The 21,493-nt window shown below is 39.5% G+C and overlaps 1 protein-coding gene across 1 annotated transcript in view; it reads left to right on the forward strand.

Moving 5' to 3' along the window:
* Positions 1-1,055: 1,055 nt before the first annotated feature.
* Positions 1,056-21,493, forward strand: part of LOC307110205 (uncharacterized protein) — a 57,564-nt gene continuing 37,126 nt past the window's right edge. Inside the window, exons 1-9 of the mRNA XM_079789200.1 lie at positions 1,056-1,504; positions 6,036-6,284; positions 10,214-10,320; positions 11,134-11,307; positions 12,507-12,741; positions 13,580-13,723; positions 15,247-15,356; positions 19,149-19,244; positions 21,013-21,067. Coding sequence (XP_079645326.1) covers positions 1,498-1,504; positions 6,036-6,284; positions 10,214-10,320; positions 11,134-11,307; positions 12,507-12,741; positions 13,580-13,723; positions 15,247-15,356; positions 19,149-19,244; positions 21,013-21,067 — 1,177 coding nt within the window. The 5' untranslated portion in view covers positions 1,056-1,497. The remainder of the gene's footprint in view (positions 1,505-6,035; positions 6,285-10,213; positions 10,321-11,133; positions 11,308-12,506; positions 12,742-13,579; positions 13,724-15,246; positions 15,357-19,148; positions 19,245-21,012; positions 21,068-21,493) is intronic.

Genomic DNA, 21,493 nt, shown 5'->3' on the forward strand with positions numbered 1-21,493 from the left:
TGTGTGTGTGTGTGTGTGTGTGTGTGTGTGTGTGTGTGTGTGGTGTGTGTGTTTTCTTGTAGGAAACCAGGATCCTGTCATTCTGTTCCCATTTTTGGAATTATTTCTGCAGGAAACAGATATTTCTTTCAACATTCTAATAAATCTGAAATTTAAAAAAAATGAAAAAGTTGTTGTGCTGTTTTTCTACTCTGAGAATATACAAAGTGGTATTTGGAGCTTATAATGGATCTGGAGGCCTTAGACTTGATCCATGATCAATGAACAACCCCCCAACACCATTCTTTCTTTCTAGAAACCATTCTCTGGGCTTTCAGTTTTAGGGATACAGATACCAATCACAGTGGCTACCTGACTTCAAAGAACCTGCTGCTCAGCCGGAGGGATGCAGAGTATGATAAGTGATGTATCCAAAATCCTAGAGTTTACCACTACCAGAAATTACATATTTCGATCCTTTCTTAAGGTATTTTAGGGCTGCAAAGTAATTTTGACTCAACTCCAGGCAGCTCACAGTTTATAGTGCTATTGGGAACAGAACCCAACAAACACAAAAGAATTAGCTGACAGTACATGACACCCTATGTATTGTATATAAAGTAATATCCTTGTGTGGTGCATTGGTAAAGAGTTTGAGGTAAAATCCTCCAGTCTACAATGCTAGACTTGGGAAACTGAAAAGACTACCTTTCACATGCAATTTGAGCCCTTCCTAATCCTAATCCATTAGGAGATGAGGTGAATTTTTGAACTTTTGAAGATCTTGTAAGTTGAATGTCAGTTTTCAGGTTTTTTTTTCTCCCACTAACTAATATTCTGTACATATCTTTTTTGTAGTACCATGCATTTGTTCTACTGCAGCCTGAGACCGCTTCTCTGATGACTCATTGTTCAGAGAATATAAAAAAAAAATGGTAGTGGGAAGTCACCCTCAGTGAGAATTAACCATGTAGGCAGTTTTAGGCAGTTACAGGAAAGCATGAGGAGAGTGGAGACGCAGATTCCTTCAGAACTTATCCATAAAATCTCAAAATCACAGGGAGACGGGGAGGGGATGATACCAGCACTGTCAAAACAGAAAACAGAAGCTATTTTGGATAATTCTTATCTGGAAATACAAGGAGACCTGTTAGTTTTAACTGCTTCATTAGTTTTAGGTGAGTAGAGGAGAAATCTGAGGGGTCAGAAAAAGGACAGAGAGAAGGAGGTGTGTGGGCAAAGAAGTGAGAGAAGGAAAAGGGGAAAACAAAACCAAAAGCAGAGGTGCCAGCCAATAGGAAAATGTTTCATCATTTACAGTTCTTTTTCCTAAAGGAAGAAAGTGTTCTTCCCAAGGCATTTTCCGGAACTGACTTGTGAACTCAAAGTTCTAAGCAGCAGTTGCCCAATGTCTGATCAGTTGTCCCGCCCCCTGCAATGAGGAAATGCCAGAAAGTTTCATTTTCGAGCCTGTGACTTGCTTCCCAGCAGCAGGAAGGGCTGAGGCTGTTAGCACCTATGGCTGGTGAGTAGGGGTCTTTTCTGACGAAGGGTCAGGGACCTGGGTCTTAGGAAACACTTTAGTTATTGCTCCTGACAAACAGGAATAACAAAAGGGAAAGAAGAGCCTGTGGTTTGCAAGCTGAATTCTTCCCCTTTTCGCTCTGTGTAACTTGAATCATCCACAGGACATTGCCTTAGAAAGGCGGAAAGAAAGTTTCCAGGTATTTTAGACCCAGGAAAAGTTCATTCCTTTCTTGCAGCTCATGGTAATAAAGGGGAGGGAGAAGACAAACAGAGGAAGTTATTTTTTGTGTGAGACAACTCTTGAAGAGTCTAAATGTCCTCTGAAATCTTCTGGCTTCTAGCTGTTTCCAAATTAGTCATCTGGGTGACAAACACTGCTGCTCCCAGGATCCCATAGGCCAACTTTGAATTCCAGCCCCGTTTGCCATCTGCCTTTTTGAATTACATACTTGGTCTTTTGAGGTGACTGTTTTTCCCCCTTTCTCTCTAGTCCTGGTGCTAAGGATTCCAGTGCAGTTTTTCCTAGATCGCTATCACAGTTTTTTAACGGATCAGATCTTCCTCTCTCCAGGTTTTAACCCTCCAATCCATCATGTTGCTGATACACAGAAGCTGAAAAAGCACGAGATTAGCTATGTACGCAGCTAGAAGTCAAACACGTCATAGAACTTTTTTGTTTCATTCTCCTCATTTGAAAGGAAGGTGTTCAACTAGGTCATCAGTTTCTAAATTTTATAACATCTGAATAATCTATAGTATTTTTAAAAGTTCAGGTGATCCTGCCCCTGAATTTCTCCATCTTAAATAGACAGTAGGCATTTCTAGCCTTATAAAGATCTGCAGGTAATTCTTATATAGCTGGTCTGACACAGGTTTGTTTGCAGATTAGAATCAATAGGAAAAATAATTAGTTATCTTTCAGTTCTCACATTCTAGGTATCTCTACATGTAATTTCCTTACTCAGAAACTACATTGAGGCTCCCTATAGCCTTTTTAAAAATGTCTGAACATTTCAGGAAGGTTTTTCTGCCTTTTAAAATATGTTTATCCATTTTTCCATTAATCTCTCTAAAATACGAAAATATGCATTCAACTTCACAAGCAAATTTTATATTTACTGTATGTATCTTCTCTACTATATAATAAGAGAGGAATATGCTAATTCTCCATTACGCCCTGAGGCATAATGACCGACCTTGTAATGACCAGATCACAGATCTGTAGGAGGGTAGGACAGTGAATTACAAGTGGGCAGCGGAGACCTACAGGAGGGAGCAGGGCAGCAAGCTATGAGGGGGAAGGAGGAGGGGGGAAGGGAGTGCGGGGAACTACAGGTGGGTGGCAGTGACCTACTAGCACACTGATTCGTGTGCAGGGCTACTAGTGTGTGTGTGTGTGTGTGTGTGTGTGTGTATATTGCTCTTCATGGTATAATCTCTTCAGGGTTTATGACTCATCTCACGGCATTTACCTTAAGTTCCTATAATACAAAATTGATTGTTTTCTTGCCTTCTTCATGAAGCCTTTGGCTGGAAAGTAGTGAGTGAAACTCACACTCATGGCTAAGACTTTGGCCAGGCAGGATGGCCTCACTGATTATTACATTGGAATCAGGACATCATTAGATAATAGATGTGAGAAACTGAAAGGCAAGAGACAAAGACAAATAAATGGCCCAATAAACATAAATAACCAAATTTGGTTAGCCATTATTATACAATTAACAAGGACAAGGAAAAAAATTGCTAGCCTGGGGAGAAAAAAGGTGTCTGGAGCATATACCTCTGACACTCTGTCTAGTTTGGGAGCATCATTTCCTGAGGGAAGTGACATCTCATCTGAGATATAAAGAATAAGGGAGCAGTGGGGAAATGGGAAAGAATGTGGGGGTGGGAGACTGCCCACATAGAGCTTCCTAAGTAAGGGCCTTCTGGAAACAATGTAATGAGCAACGTGGGTAAGTGAGAGAGGATGAGGATGAATCAATGAGAAGACGTACATTAGATTAAGTTCAGAGGTTTCATGATCAAATCTAGATTTAGCACCCTAACTCTGCTTCATTGTGGAGAACAGATTAGAAGGATACAAAAGTAGATTTATAAAGCTCCTAAAGTAATGAAGAAAAGGAAGGATGTTGGCCTGAAATGGAATAATGTACAATTAAAAATGAGAAAAGTGGGCAGATTCTGTAAATATTTAGCAGAGAAAATTAATACAATTTGACATGAGATGGAAAATAACTTTCTCAGAAAACAGGAGAGATTCACTATTACCATGTGATGAACTTGGTGTTTAGATATAATTTACTAGTATAGGGAACAAAGCAGATATATATAAATTTTCCGAAGATAAGTTTAATAACTTTTGGTATATTGAGAGGAGGTAGATATATTAGTCTCAATTTTAGTATCCACCTCTGGGCTGAATCCACAAATTTGGGAGTAATTTCTAATGAAGCCATGAGGATGTAGAGATGATGAGAAGAGTACCTAAGACCAAACTCCTTGGTTGTATTGTTTACCACATTTCTCCCCATGCCATTCATTCAGTCAACACTATACCACCTAGTTGAGTGCACAGATAAAGGACACTGAAGCCCAGAACTCAGGTAGACTAAATCTTCCATACACTAACTGTATGCTGTTTGCAATTCTTCAAACTCTCTGTTCTATCATCTATATACTATATTGTATATTCGTGTTTTCATTACCTTTTATAAGAAGGTAATTTGTGGTCTCACCTGCAGAAATTTACCCAGTCTTCTTTGAGTCCCTGAAACACTTTGCACTATTTTAAGTAATTCATCACCAAGTGTCATGTAATGTAGTTTGATGATTTAAGTGTGTGTGTGGGGCCGGGGGGGGGGGGCGCTTTGAACCCCTGATTTTGATTCCCTTCTCTCTACTTACTATACACACTGTGCACTAAACATACAATTTGTGTCAATTACTTAACCAGTATCTCTGTGTCTCATTTCTTTGTTATATAATAGAATTATTAATATTCTGGTTAGATGGAGTTTTGGTAGAATTTAAGAGAAAAAATTCATGCATAGCACTTGGCACCAATTGGGGCTTGATAAATACGAATTATTATTACTGAAGCTGTGCTTTAAAAATAGGATATGAATCCCAATTTGTGTTATTTGGAGCAAATGATCTTTAAATAGAGAAAAATAATGGCTATCTCATTATATTATTGTGAGGATATGGCATATTAATGTTTGTATTTAGTACAGAGACATATAAATAATAATGATAATAGTGATAATGATGTTTTACATTACTTTATATGTATTTCTTTTTCAATACATTTAAGTGGACAAGAGATGTTAGCTGCGATTAAGCTAATTGATATAAGGTAACATTTAATTTATGTTTTGTAATTTCCATGTTTCTTTCTCATAATCACTACTAAATAAACATTTATTGAAATAATTCAAGATGACATGGAAAATGAGGCTAGTGTTTCTGGGCTCACGTTCTTGTTCAATGTTGTGGCACATTTTCTTTAGAAAGTGTCATTTTTGTGTCCAGGCTATCCTTATATCTAGATGGACTGAATAATTACCTTAAAATTAATTGTGAATTGATGAGATGTCCTGCCTTCCCGTATATGTCTAAGTCATACCTGTGGTATTAAAAAATCACTTATCACTTTGACTTTTATATTGCTCTATAAAAATTCCAACTATCCCAGGCAGTAATAAATTAACCTGTTCTCAAATTAATCTACCATGCTGAAAGATTAGTCATCAGGTTATTTTCAACTCTAAGTTTTGATTGAGATAAGATTTTATAGTATTAGGAGCCTGGATGCATTTATTCACTTATTTGTTACTTCATATTTTCAGCAAGCCTGTAAATACTTTTAAGATTTTAAGCACAAAGATGTAACTAAGAGATGTGGATACAAATTGTGGATTCAAAAACATAGTGCTGCCAAAAACGGTTTGGCTCAGTGGATGGAGCCTCGGCCTGCGGACTGAAGGGTCCCGGGTTCGATTCTGGTCAAGGGCACGTACCTTGGTTGCGGGCACATCCCCAGTGGGGGGGGTGCAGGAGGCAGCTGTTCGGTTTCTCTCTCATCGATGTTTCTAACTATCTCTCTCCCTTCCTCTCTGTAAAAAATCAATAAAATATATTTTAAAAAAACCAAAACATAGTGCTTTCACCAAGAAAACTAAATACAGAGAGAGAATAGATTTTGTGGTCTAATGAGACAAGAGCATGGACATTTCTTGGAGCATATATCATCACTATGGGATAGAGAAATATAAAATGAGTGGATGACATTAAGCCCAATGTCAGAGAAAAGAGATAAGAAGCTATCAAAAAATCTTAAAGTGGCAATGATTCATTAAACAAAGCCTGGTATATAATGAAAAAGGTTTGTATTTTATTTGAGAAATATTGAAATAGTCAGAAGGTATTTCAAGAGTATTTCACATTTTAGGGAACTCTCTAGATATAGTGCAAAACTCTTTTGGTTTTGCCCACAGTTGAAAGAGTCTTTGTATTTCTGACAGATGGACGCAACAAAAACCCATTTAAGGCTTTGGAATCTATTGGGAAAGACATCTTAGCTGGAGCTTTGAATGTGTTGGTGGAAAAAGATGTTGTGAAATTGGAGAAAACTGACAAGGAAAAATTCAATGATGCCAAACCTGGAGACAAGTTCCACATTTTAATGAATGCTGTGGAACACAAACGCATTGAACCAGGTCAAGTCCTTGTCCAAACCTTCATTAACACAAACAGAAATGCCATCACAGAAGGTAAGAACAGAGGCATTTACAACCAATATCTCAAATTATCTGGAATCCGTTTATTTCCAATGTCCCTCCTGTGTCCACTGTAATGCCCCCATCCTAAACTCCTCAAATATTATTTTCACTTGCCTTACTAGTCCTTTTTGGGGCTACCTTGTCCTTTGTGAGAGGGGATTTGGTTTCCCATTAGCTAAGAAGCTGAGTGTTTGTGTTATGGTTGCTCATGAAAATAGCTTACTTAGAGACATTGTGGTTAGGGATACCTGATCCAGGACACTGGTTCTGTCTCCGTGGACACTACATATATGACTTCCTTCAAGTTTCCTTACCTCTTTAGGCATCAGTCTCAGCATCTGTGAAATGGGGGCAATTTTAGGAACTTTGCAGGGTTCCTAAGGCTAAGAACAGAGTGGTAGGCATATACTGACAGCTCCTAAGATTTTATTTCTCATCCATCATTCTTCCCTGAGCTCCAGATACATTGAGCTCTAGCAGCATAGTCTCCATTTCCACTCAAATATTCCCTGGGCTTCACACACCTAAGATAACTAAAATTATACTCTTGGCGCCCCTCATCAAATCTATTCCCTTTGTATCTCATTAGAACTATAATCCACCAATTTTCTTAATCCAGGGTGCAGATGTTCTCTTCACCAATGAGTAAGAGCTCTTTGTGCCAGGCACAAAACAGGCACATAATAAATATAAGATGAATAGACACACGAAGACCATGCTTGCAATAAATATTAGTAATCATGATCATCATAGTAATATTTAAAATTTTCCAGTGACACCTAAAACGTTTCGAATATATTAAAATCTTTCAAACATTTTTACCTAGATTGAACTAAGAATGCTACATGTCCTCAGGCCCAAGTTCAACAGTGACAGACTCCGCTTGCTGCAGTTTAACCTAGAATCCCAACCCTGAACACTAGAGTTCATCAATAGTAACAAAAAATGTAATAAAAGGCTACATACCTTATAGAGTCCTCACAATTACACATAAGCTTTTGTTTCCTTTTTCTTTTCTCTTTTCTCTTTTTCATGTCTCTTTATTACTGAAAGCATTACATATGCCCCGTTTTTCCCCCTCCATCCCCCAGGCCTTCACCACACTATTGTCTGTGTCTATGGGTTATGCACATATGTGTATAAGCTTTTAAAAGAAGCCCTTCTCTAGGTGGAAGGGACAGTCCGCCCCGTAGGAAGGACACACTTGCCTGGGAGATGTCCAAGATTGTGGCCTGAGCTGTGTTCTCATTAATATTCACACTGCTCCTTGTGCAGGTTTCTTACTTTCTCTTTAATCTGGGATGAGGTAGGAATAATTGGATTTTTTTTTTCAAAAATAAAACATTTGCAAACAGAAGTCACATTTGAATAATAGAAATTATAAAATAATTTTAGCAACTACAGGAATCAATAAGCATCAAACCAAGCTGAGATAAACTACTGCATCCGCAGAGATAGTGAGTGGCAGGCAGGAGGCAGGCATAGACCCTGTCATGATGTGTTCTGTGGTTCTCTGGGTGCTCTCTGCACATGGAGCCTCCAGGGTGATCCTAGGAGAACTAAGGTTCACAGGCCTCGCAGGCCGGGAAGCTGGGTGAGATTGGCTGTTAGGGTAAGTAAGGTCCTGGCCAGGCCGTTTGGACAAAGATGTAATTCTGAGGTTCCTAGTATAATATTGAGGGAAAGGTGTGGGAGATAGCAAGAATACAAGGTATTTGATTGCTTATTTTATTTAACAAACTCATATATAGACACATACTATGTACCAAGCATTGCTATTTAGTCAGAGAGATAAGCACTCAAATTCCTACCCACCAAGGGATATGGGTTTGTCTCATCTCATACCAGTCCCTTCCTTTTTATATCCTTTGAAGGGGTTTCCTGAATATGTCCTTAGGTCACAGGTAAACTGAGCTTTTTAAAGTTTATCTAAACTCCTAATTCTCTCATTTCTTTTTGCTCCATTCCCAGGCTGCTAGAAACTCATATTGGGCAACAGGCCGTACTATAATATCTATTATATTGTAATGAGCGGATTTGTTTTCATGATAATTTGTACTATTAGATGTAACATAGAAATATTAATTCCCAATCTTAACTGCAAACACTATATTTACATATAGACACAAGGGTCATTGGGAGATGATGTTTCTTAAGTTAGAGCGTTCACCAAACTTGCAAATAACTGAAAACAGAAGAGGTTTTTGCTGAGAAGCATCCCCTCTAATGAGGGACTATCCCAGGACTCGGGGTGTCTTTACACTACCAGAATCTTCTGGAATGAGAAGGGAGAGCATGCCTCTGTTTAATCTATAAAAGTGTTCTAAAAGCTTGGTTTCTGTAGAGACTAACAATTTGCAGCAGCTCCAGAGCTTCAGTGTTTAACACATGTTTTAGAAAGATATTTATAAAAAATATTGTGGGGAAGAAAACTAATGGCATTAAATGATTAAAATAGAAAAAGTTATAAAATATAGAAACTAAAACATTTATACAGGGTAATATTGCCTTTCTTTTAAATAAAAAAAAAATCAGGGAGTGCCTTGATTGGTTCATGTAAATATACATCAAGGTTTGTTCTTGGACAAAAACCTTGTTAATTAGATTTGTCAAACCTCTCCTCTATTGTTTATGAATTTGTACTCCTTCCTCAGAAAGGAGGGGTTCTGGACTTTCCCAGTCTCTTGCAAAATTTATCAAGTGATGCCTAGCTGTGATAGATATACTTAAGTTTCTGTAAGGATTGGGTCAGGATGATTCAGAAACAAACTTCTTCAAAAGGGAAGAGTTCTTCCCTCACATTTTAAAAGTTGGGTTGAAAATTTAGTGCTGGTTGATCAGAACTTTGGAGGCAAGGACACCTAGTGTATGTTAGAATCTCTGAGCAAACTGTTGTCCCTCTGACCCTGGAATCAGTACTCTGGTGGCTAGTTAGCATTTCTCCTTGACATAGCTGACTCCACAGCTTTGCATGGGATCTTAGAAGCCCATCTCCTCTGGACAAGTTGAGAAATCAGGCTGAGGTCACTGAAAAAAAGAATGCCTGGATGGTACAGGATTCAGGATACTTTTAGGTGCTTATTGTGTGTCAGTGTCTGTGTTCTGTATAAATTAGGAGCAAACTTGGGATATTATAGCATCATATATAATAAAAGGCTAATATGCAAATTGTCTGTTCTACTGGGAATTCCACAAGTGGGTGGGGCCCATGTCCCCTCCCTCCTGGCTGGCCAGTCCAATTGGCCTTGATCAGGCTGGTCCAGCCAGACCCAACCTGTGCAGGAATTTGTGTACCAGGCCTCTAGTCCAATATAATAGCTACCAGTCACATTGTGACTATAGAGTGTTTGAATTGTGGCTACTAACACATGTTAAAATGATAATAGTTTGAATATATTATGTCAAATATAATTTTATTAAAAGTAATTTCATCTGTTTGTTTTTTCTTTTTAATGCAAACAGTAGAAAAATTTAATTGCACATGTGACTTAATTATGTTTCTAGTGAATAACACTCTATTAAATATTTATTCAATATACTCTTGCTCAGTGACAAGAAACCATCCACCTACATGTGTGAGTGCTCTAGAGTAAAATATTGCAAGACTCAAGCTGTTTTAGCTGAATATAAAAAGGCTAAATTTGACTCAAGTCACCAAGGAAGATGTTTTCCTCATTATAATCATAATCTAGTATTACATTTATGGGTGGATCTGCTACCAAGAATATCCCCCTTCTTTCCCCAGGCACAATACACCTCTTCATATTAGAAGTTACATACAAGGAAAATTCCTACATTTAAAAGTGTTTTAAAAACTTCTCATGATTTACCTTCTCTGTCAGTATGTCTTAGGTTATCATGGGTAACTGATGCAGATATTAAAATTTACATCATGTGATGTCATATGATATATCCTACAGTTCCTCCAGAAACAACTGGGCCAGCTGAGTCAGCAGAAACTACAGATACCCTCAAGCTTTGTCCTCCTGAAGATTTCGTGAAAGTGTGTAAAGAAAGGGCTGGAGAGGTACTGTGTTCTATCCATAAAATAGAGAAAGAGAGGGAAACACTTGCTTTCACATAGCACAGGATTTCCTAAAGCACTAATTGCACTAAGGAGGAGCTCATATAGCCTCACACAGATTCCCATTTTCTTTCAACCCCATGATTAAATACAGATCTCTCTCTTCATTTATTTGTTCTATCTATTTGAGAATTATTACAATTAAGCTATAGCTGTAGATCAAAATATTTAGTAATTATTTTCATACTAGTTGAAAAGCCTAGACACAAAACATGACTTAAATATAATTAAAGTTTTAACCTATTTTATCTTGATGTGTTAAAAATACTACTGAAATAATGATGTTACCAAAGGCAGAGCATCTTTGAAGTATTTATTTTTAGCTGGAGTCAGTAGAAAATATCTCCTGCTTTTTAGGAAATTTGATCTGAACCTTGAACACTGAGAATGATTTGTGGAGGTGGAGAAGAGAGAGGAGAAACTTATGGTTGGAATTGCTCTAGTCTCTTCAAGATTCTTTCGTTACTATCCCAAATTTGTTCTAGATACACTTCTGGGCTCTTGGAAAATAAATTACATTCTTTTATTTCTCAGTCTACTTTTATTTTTATATAATCTGAAAGTGCAAAATCACTTTCAATTCTCACTTCCTTCTTATGTCAGTTCAATCCATTACAAAGAAAAAAGCAGGGTCTCTGGTATAAGGAAGGGGACACTGCAGATCCATGAGCCTGTAACAAAGCAACAGAGATTAGCATATGAAGGTTTAAAAGAGATTTAGGTAAATCAAACTCACTCTATATCCATTTCCTGCAGATCTATCCAATAAAGGAGAAAACAGGCCGCACTCGCCTGGCTCTCATCATATGCAATAGAGAGTTTGATCATCTTCAGCCCAGGCAGGGGGCTGAACTTGACATCACAGGGATGGAAGAGTTGCTTGTGGGCCTTGGCTATCGTGTGATTGTGGAAAAGAACCTCACAGCCAAGGTAAGGGCTCCTCACCCACCCAAACAAGCACATATTCAACACACACCCTCCTGCTACCATATTAACTTTATAATGATAGCCAGATACTTCAACAACCTTAGGCCACGTATCTCTCTGTTTGTGTAGGTGCATGTGAGTATGTGTGTTTATAAAATGAAATTATTAGATAGGGGAAATCTCTGTCTCTTTTGAGCTCCAAATATCCTCAATTTCATAAAACTAGACACAAAGTAACGGGCATGCATACCCACATAATTCTTATTTCCAAAGTGTGATGATTGGGATTCAGACCCAATATTCCAGAAATTTCTACAGTGATGAATGTTCAAAGACATGTACCCACCATATAAATACTGAGTCCTTACTTGGTTCCAGGGCCTATTTTTGGCACTGAGGGTAGATCTGTGAATGAGACAGGACATTCCAAGTTCAAATTGATTTAGCTTACTGGCGGGGGGGGGGGGGGGGGCAATCATATGAAAAGCAAAACAGAAAATTTCAGAGATTTGATGTGTCTTGTGTCTCTCTGTAAGAGTGAAAATAAAGTTAAAATAAGTGGAAAAAGAAAAAGACAACATAAGAGCGAATTGGTGAGTGGGGAGTAATCGTTTTGATGGAATCATCAGGAAAAGCCTTGTCATGAGACAGTATGGGACGTGACAGATGACTACCGGTAACAACACAGGTCTGGGAACATGTGAATGCAGTACATTCCTTGAGGGATGACTACCATGAAAAGTCTGAACTACATATGAAACTGGCCCATGAAATATACAAAAAGACCAGTGTAAGGAGAGCCGAGAGAGGATGGCAGGAGGGAGTACACATATGTCAGAAGGTTGATTTAATCTAAGTACAGTGGGAAGGGTTGTTGAAGTGAAGTGGTATGATACATTTATGATGCAGGGTCCTTATTAAGTAATCAGATAAAAGACAGAGATAGAAAGAAAAAGTATGTAAGTGACAATAAACAAATGTGAAATACATCAAGAGGGCAGCTCATATAATGTTAGCAGGAGTAGGTCCTTGAACCCCCAGCTCTATTGTTGGAAGACAAAGAAAACTTTCATTGAGCACCACTATCTGAAGCACAGTGACTGGAACATTGCAGATGTTTCTTATACTGCTCAGGACAAATAGGCGGTCAGATTGGTGGTAAAGCTTGTCCTTTTAGAGTAAGGTCCCGTGGCCTTTTTCAGGAGATGGAGTCAGTGCTGGTGGCATTTGCTGCCCGCCCAGAGCACAGGACCTCAGATAGTACATTCCTGGTGTTCATGTCGCATGGCCTCCTGGATAGACTCTGTGGGACTCTGCATAGCGATGAAAACCCAGACGTGCTACATTATGACACCATCTTTCGGATATTCAACAATCGCAACTGCCTCAGTCTCAAGGACAAACCTAAGGTCATCATTGTCCAGGCCTGCAGAGGTGGTGAGTTCTGACAGGGAAAATCCAAAGGACATGAGGGGTTTGCAGTACATTGTGATGTATGTTTTACTTTTAGGGGAAACAACCCTAGACCCCATTCAGTGCAAATAAAGTGAATGGAATTCTTGGGAAACTCCATGGGGTGTTGGTATCATGAGAGATTGTTTTTTCTGCTAAGAAATATCTATTCAATTTAACCCAAGATACGTGGTGGAGGAGATCTTCAGAATCCCTAAATCCAAGTTGAACACAAGTATTGAAACCTTGGAATAAGATCATGTTAATGACAGCCTTACTTGTAAATGTCTTACAGGCATTTTGACATTCTCTGGCTTGAGAAGAATTCCCTTGGAAAGTGGGGCTGTTCTATAGGAGCAGCACCCTTTTCCCCTTGTGTGTTATTGAAAGGGAAGTGAGTAGGGAGATGTGGGCACTTGGGATTGCTGTCAACATTTCCTTTGTTTTTTCTGACTTCCAAAGGCCTCTTAGCGTTTCGAAGAAAAAGCAGAAATAGCCTAGCTTAAAAAATGGTAACCAGGATCTGAAATTATGCAGATAAGGTTTTAAAGTCTTTGCTCTTCTTAGGAAACAGGTTCTTCCAGTTTGCTAATACCATCACTATTTGAAACATTATTCAAAGACACTAGAGAGAGGCCAAGGTATGTGTGTAGGGCAAGAGTTTAGTGTGTGTGTGTGTGTGTGTGTGTGTGTGTGTGTGTGTGTGTGTGAGTATGTGTGTGTGAAATTGGTAAGAAAAAATATTTAAAAAGATTGAGGTAGACCATTGTGACAGCCATACTGAGGGAGGCACACAGTTTGCACAAAGTTAATGTCTCTACAGAAAACCGCGGGGAATTGTGGGTCAGTGACTCTCCAGCACCCTTGATGGACAGCTCTTCACAGTCAGCTGAGACCCTGGAGGACGATGCTGTTTCCAAAGCTCACGTGGAGAAGGACTTCATTGCTTTCTGCTCCTCAACCCCACGTAGGTCTTCCAGTTACAGTCAAGGGTTTGTGGGCCTAATGCCGGCCCGGAATGATTCTAGATTATTGAGATAACATCCCTGCAGCAGGGACATAAGACACATTCTGAGGGCTTTCAAAACCACTTACATTTATCTGATCTATTCTATGGAAACAGAGATTCTATATTTTCCAATTTTTAAAACTGTACTTTTATTATAAGTGCTGCACTTTACGGTTAAAGGTATATCAAATATTAGAACAACCCAATACAAGGAACCCCGTTTCCCATACACCATTTAAAAAACAAATTTGATTCCATTTTCTACCAAATCTGTTTAACATTTTGAATGGAGTTTTAATGGATCCTGAGACTGGCTGCCCTCCCTAAATTACCAACACCAGCTACTTTTCTCCATGGTTCTCATTAGATGCTATTTAGAGGGAGCCATTGCATGGCTCTGCAGGAGGAGATCCTTTAAAAGAGGTAGAAAATTATACCCTGGGCTTAGCAGCCTAATAATAGGGATCAGTGCTTAGTCCTTGACCTCAAGGTAGTTATCTTATGAAGCCTTTTACATTTGAATGTTTCTACTTTGCAAATTTTTGTTTTAAATCTTTTCTTTCTGAAACTATTACATGGAGGTTTTTTTTGTTTTGTTTTGTTTTTTTTCCCTCACCCAAGGAGTTAGGATATTTTTTCCATTACTTTTAGAGAAAGTGGAAAGGAAGATTAGGGAAGGGAAAGGAGAGAGAGAGAGAAACATCCATGTGACAGAGACCCATCAATTGGTTGCCTCCCACAAGCCCCCTGACCAGGGGGCAGGGATCTGACCTGCAACCCAGGTTTGTGTCCTTGCCCAGGAATGGAACCCGAGACTCTCCAGTGTGCAGACCATGCTCTAACTGAGCATCACCAGTCAGGGCTCATGGAGGTTTCATTAACATACAAAATGCTGTATATACTCAATGTATATAAAACAGTGAGTTTGCATATAATATACACCAGTGAAACCATCACCACAATCTATGCCATAAATAGATGCCCCTCTCATAGCTTCCTTTGGATTTGTTCACCTACCTTGCTTATACTATTGTGAAAGGGTCTGCTTTATACGCTGTAAACAACCTGGAAGCCAGGGAGCCATTTTTTGTTGCTTACTTTATAAGCCTGGTGAAATTCTTTAATCCTCTAAGCTTCTATTCTTTCCTCTGTAAAATGGGATACTTTCAGTTATCTCTCAAGCCTCTTTTCAAAACCAAGCGAATGAACATGAAGCTCATGGTAAGAGTCAGTTCCAAGAATATAATGCAACCATTATGAAATCCTGGTGAGTTATCCCTTCAGTAAAATCTCTGCCAGTTTTTTGATATTTTTCTCCTCTTTTTGGAAAATTAGTTGATGTAGAGATGTTTTTCCCCTAAACATGTCAAGTTGATTCCAAAACTATGCTTAAAAAGCACAAAAACTACATAAAACAAATGTGTGATAAAAGAAAACATTCAAGGGCACAGCCCAAACCTGACCACCTCTTATCTTCCTAGATAACATATCCTGGAGAGACCCTAGTAGAGGTTCTCTCTTCATCGTACAGCTAATCAGATGCTTCCAACAGTATTCTTGTCGCCTTCACCTCGAGGAAGTATTTCGAAAGGTAAGCTTTTTCTTTCTGCCTTTTTTAATAGTGTGTGTGTGTGTGTGTGTGTGTGTGTGTGTGTGTGTGTGTGTGCAGAAAGCCTTACTCTCATTCTCATTTCAAATGACAATGAAAGGCTTTATCAGGCAAGCAAAAGTAGAGCAGTGCCTGGTTTCCATTATCCAGGGGTTGACATCTGATTTAGGAAAAGAAGATGCTACCCCAATATTGCAGGAGATCCAAATAGAACAAAATAATATAACATGTAAGCTTATTTGTTATGGGCTATACATTTTTTTAAAGTCAAAGAATGGAAAGTATTTTGAGGTGATTTGTATGGCTTACTTTATTGAAAAAATATATTGGGTGTTATTGTACATGAAAATTATTGCTATCCTGTGGCATCGGTATAAATGACATATTCTGTAATAAGGTGACTCACGACCTTTTTGTGAGAGAGATGGATACTAAACAAATAGGCCAGCAAACACATGTGTCATTACAGATTGTGAGCGGCTCCATAACATAAAAGATCTAGGGCATGTGAAAGAAAAAAAGGGAGAAGATATTCCTTGAATGGAGTGGACCAGAAAGGAAGACCAAATTCCTTTCTCACCTCAGGAAATTCCTTATTCCCCCCTCTTCCTAATTTGTTTTCCTCCATGGTTCTGACCACCACTCATTGGGCATACATTCTGTTTGCTTTTACCTGGACTTACTCACTTGAATGCAAGCTTCATGAAGGCAGAAATTTTCTCAACACCTCAACATGCTAGCACATAGGAATTAATATTCCTTCAATAAATCAATGCATGAATATCAATGCCTCTCTCCCTTTAGGGTATTAAGAACATGGGGCAGTAGGGCTGTTTTTTATTATTTTTTAAATATATTTTCATTGATTTTTGAAGAGGAAGGGAGAGGGGAGAGAGATATAGAAACATCAAAGATGAGAGAGAATCATTGATTGACTGCTTCCTGCATGCCCCCCACTGGGTATTGAGACTTTCCTGAAATTGACCCCAGGATCCTTTAGTCTACAGGTGGACACTCTATCTGCTGAGCTAAACCAGTTAGGGCTGTATGATTGTTTTTAAATTAAATACTGTAGAGAACAGTAGCACTCTGGGCAAAGAAGAACACACCTTTAGTAAACAGGAGAAGATTGCATTATAATGTAAGTTAGGGTCTCCGTGAATGAGAACTTGGGAAATTAAGTCCTGTTGGATGAGTAGGAATTAGACATTGTACTTCCAAGGCCATTGCTAGGAGAAGTCTAGAAATAGTTTGATCAGTGGGGAGACATTCTCAGCCCAACACTTGCTGGTGGGAGTGGGTTTGTTGCAATATCCTGAGAAAATGAATTTTCGGAAACTCACATGGGGAGGTGATATCCTATCTAATAAAAGAGTAATGTGCAAATTGACCATACCTCCGCTACACCCACAAGCCATGCCCACCAGCCAATCAGGAGTGAGTATGTAAATTAACCCAACCAAGAAGGCTGTGGCCACAGAGCGAGCAGGAGGCTTGGGTTTCCCTGTCAATGGAGGAAGACAAGCTACCCGCACACCCTGGCTGGCCATGGACTCCACTCAAGGCTAAAAAGTTTCAATTATAGAAGATAAATAAATCCCAACAAAAATGTCGGCAGCCACTGTGCTGGAGAGAGCAGGAGGCTTGGGGTTCCCTGGCAATTGAGGAATCCAAGCTTTCCACCTGCCCTGGCCTGCCCTAGCCTCCGCTCAAGGCTACAAAGTTTCAATTATAGAAGATAAAGAAATCCCAACAAAAATGGCTGCAGCCAAGGAGTAAGCAAGAGGCTTGTGTTTCTCCCACGATGGAGGAAGCCAAGCATTCCTTCCACCCTGGTCTGCCCTAGCATCCACTCAAGGCTACAAAGTTTCAATTATATAAGATAAATAAATCCCAGATACCAGGGCCTCCACTTAGGTTGCCAGGGGGCATGGCCAGTCTGCAAACGACCACAGGCCCCTTGTCAGGGCCACCCCATACCCCAAGGGAACCCCCACCCTGATCTGGCACACCCTTCAGCGCAAACCAGCTGGCACAGACCCATGCACCAGGCCTCTATCTTATCTAATAAAATTGTAATATGCAAATTGTCTGTCACTCCAACACACAAGGTGGCTGCCCCCATGTGGACACAAAATAGCTGCCACACAATGGCCAGCAGGGGAGGGACCAAGTCTGCAATGGAAGGCAGTTTTGGGCAATCAGGCCAGCAGTTGGGAGGGATCAGGCTTGCAAGGGAGGGCAGTTGGGGGCAATAAAGACTGTAGGGGAGGGCAGTTAGGGGTGACTAGGCCAGCAAAAGAGGGAAATTGGGGGCGACTGGGCCTGCACGAAAGGGCAGTTGCAGGGGGACCCAGGCCTGCAGGGGAGAGCAGTTGGGATGGGGACCAGGCCTGCAGGGGAGGGCAGTTAGGGGCAATCAGGCTGGCAAGGGAGCAGTTAGGCATCAATCAGGCTATCAAGGGAGGGGTTAGGGTTGATCAGGCTGGCAGGCAGAAGTGGTTAGGGGCAATCAGGAAGGCAGGCAGGCAAGCAATTGGGAGCCAGCAGTCCTGTATTGTTAAAGGGATGTCCAACTACCCGTTTAGGCCAGTTCCTAACAAAATCAGGCCTAAACAGGAAGTCAGACATCTCTCGAGAGGTCCCAGATTGGAAAGGGTGCAGGCTGGGCTGAGGGACACGCCCCCATGCATGGATTTTGTGCACCGGGCCTCTAGTATTATAGAAAGCTTCATTTCTGTGTAGTTATTCCCGTAAGTTTCCAAGGTCCCATTTCCTATTGTACTGCCAAGAAAGAAGTTTTCAGCAGATCTGAAATCAAAGCCAGTGTCCAGAGTTTCTGTTCCATGTCTCCACAGTCAAATAGAGCATCAAGCTAGCTTAATTTGTGTTTCCAGTTATAGTCCATTATGTATGAGGTCCACATGGCTATGGGCCATGCAACTATGGAGACAACAGGGGCAGGAACAAAGCCAGAGGAGCATGTGAGCCAAGAGAGCCACACAAGAGAGTGAGCTTCTTTATCAGCGGGTTTATGTATTCCCAAATTTGTGTGGACTTGCAATGGGCCTGCCTAGTCTAGCCAAATCCATTGCTCCCCAGGCGTGACTGACAGGCTCTTTCCCTTGTAACCTCAACTCCTTGTGCATGCATTCATCCCCCATTTGGTAGCTCCCTTCCCCCAGTGGTCTGCAGGGAATGAGCCTGTGAAATTGCAGGTTCCTGGTGAAGCTGCCCAAATAACATGCCTAAAGTGTCTTGTCTCTCCCCTCTGCTCCTGTTCTATTGTTAATAGCTAGCCAATTGCAATGGTATTAATAGAATCTCATTTATCAGTCCATGACAAAACACTTCAGAGGTCAGCTTGTTGGTTAGAATGTAAAAGTTGTTGTGTTCCGGTTTTAGGAAAAATATTTGAGTCTGTGCCTTATGAAATTCAGGATTAACCTTGGATGTTGAAGGTGGAGCGTTTTTGAGATCCAGTTCTCATGAATTGACTCCAGGAGATCAGTTAAGATCTGTATATCTGAAGCCCAAAATAGAAAAGTGAACTTTGAAAGGCCTTGGGTTAGGCATGAGGTGTTTATTTGGAGATAAAGAGAATATTCTGACATGGGGAGCTACTTCTAAACAGTAGGGTAACAGTGAGAGAGAGTTAGAATATCCATTGGCTTGGTCCCATCATTCCCAGAATTTTTTTGGCTCATGGTGCAAAATGTTTTCTGAGAGTGGATAAGAGTTAAGTTTCATGTAAAACCTCTTCTTTTTTTAAAGGTACAACTATCATTTGAAAAGCCAGATGTTAGAGCCCAGATGCCCACCATAGAACGAGTATCCATGTCAAGACATTTCTACCTCTTTCCTGGCAATTGAAAATAGTAAGTATCAAAGCTGTTGACATGTATAATAAATTGGAAAATGATATTGGTGGGGAGGTCAACAGCTAATGACAGCCAATTGCTTGGGTAGTCAAATTAATGTTGCTTCTTGATGTAGTTCAATGACTAGATGTTATTTTTTATTCTACTTATATGAATATGGATCCTCCTCATCTCTATAATCAGTTAATCAGTCAGCCAATCAAGGAGATAAGTCATACTAAAACAGGAAGTAATAAACAATTAAGGACACAGGGTAGTAGTTAATAAAACAGAAATGTACTCATGCTTCCATTGTTACTTGATATTTCTCTCTCACCACACATGCACACACAAACACACACACACATACACCCACACACACACACTGAGTTACCAAACATTGACTCAGATCCTGAAAATAAAAAAAAACAACAACAAAAAAACAAGAACAGATAACAGCGGAGATGACTGTAAAGGAAGCAAGACATTGGTCCTTTCAGAGCAGATATCACAATACTGACCTTGAGCTCCTATTACCAAGACAGTATAAAATATACCCTGGACTGTAATTCTTGTGTTGATGCAGATTCTGACTCTCTGACTGTTCTCACAATGTAGATTGCAGAGTGTGCTCTCAGATCCTTAATTACTGCTCTGAAACCCTTTCAAGCACCCATGTTAACACACATTTATTGTTTTTTGGTAAATATATTTTAGAGTGGGTCCAAGGAATTTAAACCCAGCTATTATTTACTCACTCATAACAGCTTATATTACACTGTCTTCTAAGTATATTGTTAATCTCTCTTTCAACAGCATAATTAAAATTATATTTTATAGTAAAGTTTATCTCACTACTTTAAATCTTTACCCACCATCTTCTACAACTGGTTTGTGATTCCCAGGTGGAATAATCGCATAGATAGTTCATCAGAATAGCGTTTATTGCCTAATTAGTACAAGAGAACCACATTAGGGATTGAGCTATTTGACTAATATTTATCAAGCACTTACTATATTCCAAGTTTTGTTCTAGAATATTGAAATATACCAGTATACAAAATAAATGGAAAGCTTTTGCTTCAGAAAGCTCATACTCTAGTAAGTAGAGACAGACTATAAATACACAAACAAGTAAATATATGTGAGAGAGTGGTAAGAACAAAGAAGAAAATTAAATGAGGTTAAAATGATGAAAAAGATGGGTGTTGTACTATAATAGATAGATTATTCAAGAAAGGCTCCTATGAAGTGATAAAATAAATCAGAACAGGGTGTGGGCAGAGTGGGCTAGTGAACCTTGTGATTCTCTGCAGAACAGTGTTCTAGCACCCCTGGGACTAGCAAGTACAAATACCCTGAGGCTGAAATGTGCTTCACATCTTTAAAGAACTGCCAAAAGGCAGCACACTGGGGGAAATGGCAGAGACACATTCAGAAAATGGTGAAAAGTCTGGTCACATGGGCTTTGGTGATCACATGGTAACTGTTCTAAAATTGTCATCCTGAGTGAGAGAGCAAACCCTTTGAGTTCTTGTGAACAGAGAAATGAGAATGAATTAGATTTTACAAACATCACCCTGTGAACTTTTGGTGATGATAAGGGTCACAGAAGTAAAGGAAGTGGCAAAAGCACATGGAAGAGGATGAAAGGGGAAACATGGTAAGGGACGGATTGAAGGCTTCTGGGAATTACTAGCCTCACCTTCTGTATTTTGTCTCTTGTTTTTTTTTTTTTTTTTTTTTTTTTGTTTGTTTGTTTGTTTTTCCTTTTTTAGGGAATTACAGGCAGTCCTGCCCTTCTTTACCAACTTCTAGAAGCACCTTTTACCAGTATGCCACACATATTTAACCTTTTGCATTTAAATAAAAATGAAAACACATAAACAGTGTCTTTTGGTCCTTTAATAGAGACTAGAATTTCAATGAAAATGGTGGCTGAATGGAAATGAAGTGGAGTAAGGTAACTGCATTTTGTAGCTTAGGACTCATATAATAGGTGCATTTCCTTGAGTGAAGAGAGCTGGCCTTGACTGTCCCTCAGCAGATGGTGCCTAGATGGAAGTCAAGAACTGTAAATTGGTCAGCTCCTCAGTTGTATACTCATCAAATCCACAGTCTAGTATGATTCAGAGAAGTTTTCTAATTTATTATTTAACCAACATCATAGATTCAGAGAATATTTTTCATCACTAAACCATGATTTTAGCAAATTATTCCCATGTATCTTTCTATCAGTTAATTAACTTTCTTGTCATT

Source organism: Cnephaeus nilssonii (assembly GCF_951640355.1).
Source record: "Cnephaeus nilssonii genome assembly, chromosome: 13".
In the NCBI taxonomy this organism is placed as follows: Eukaryota; Metazoa; Chordata; class Mammalia; order Chiroptera; family Vespertilionidae; genus Cnephaeus; species Cnephaeus nilssonii.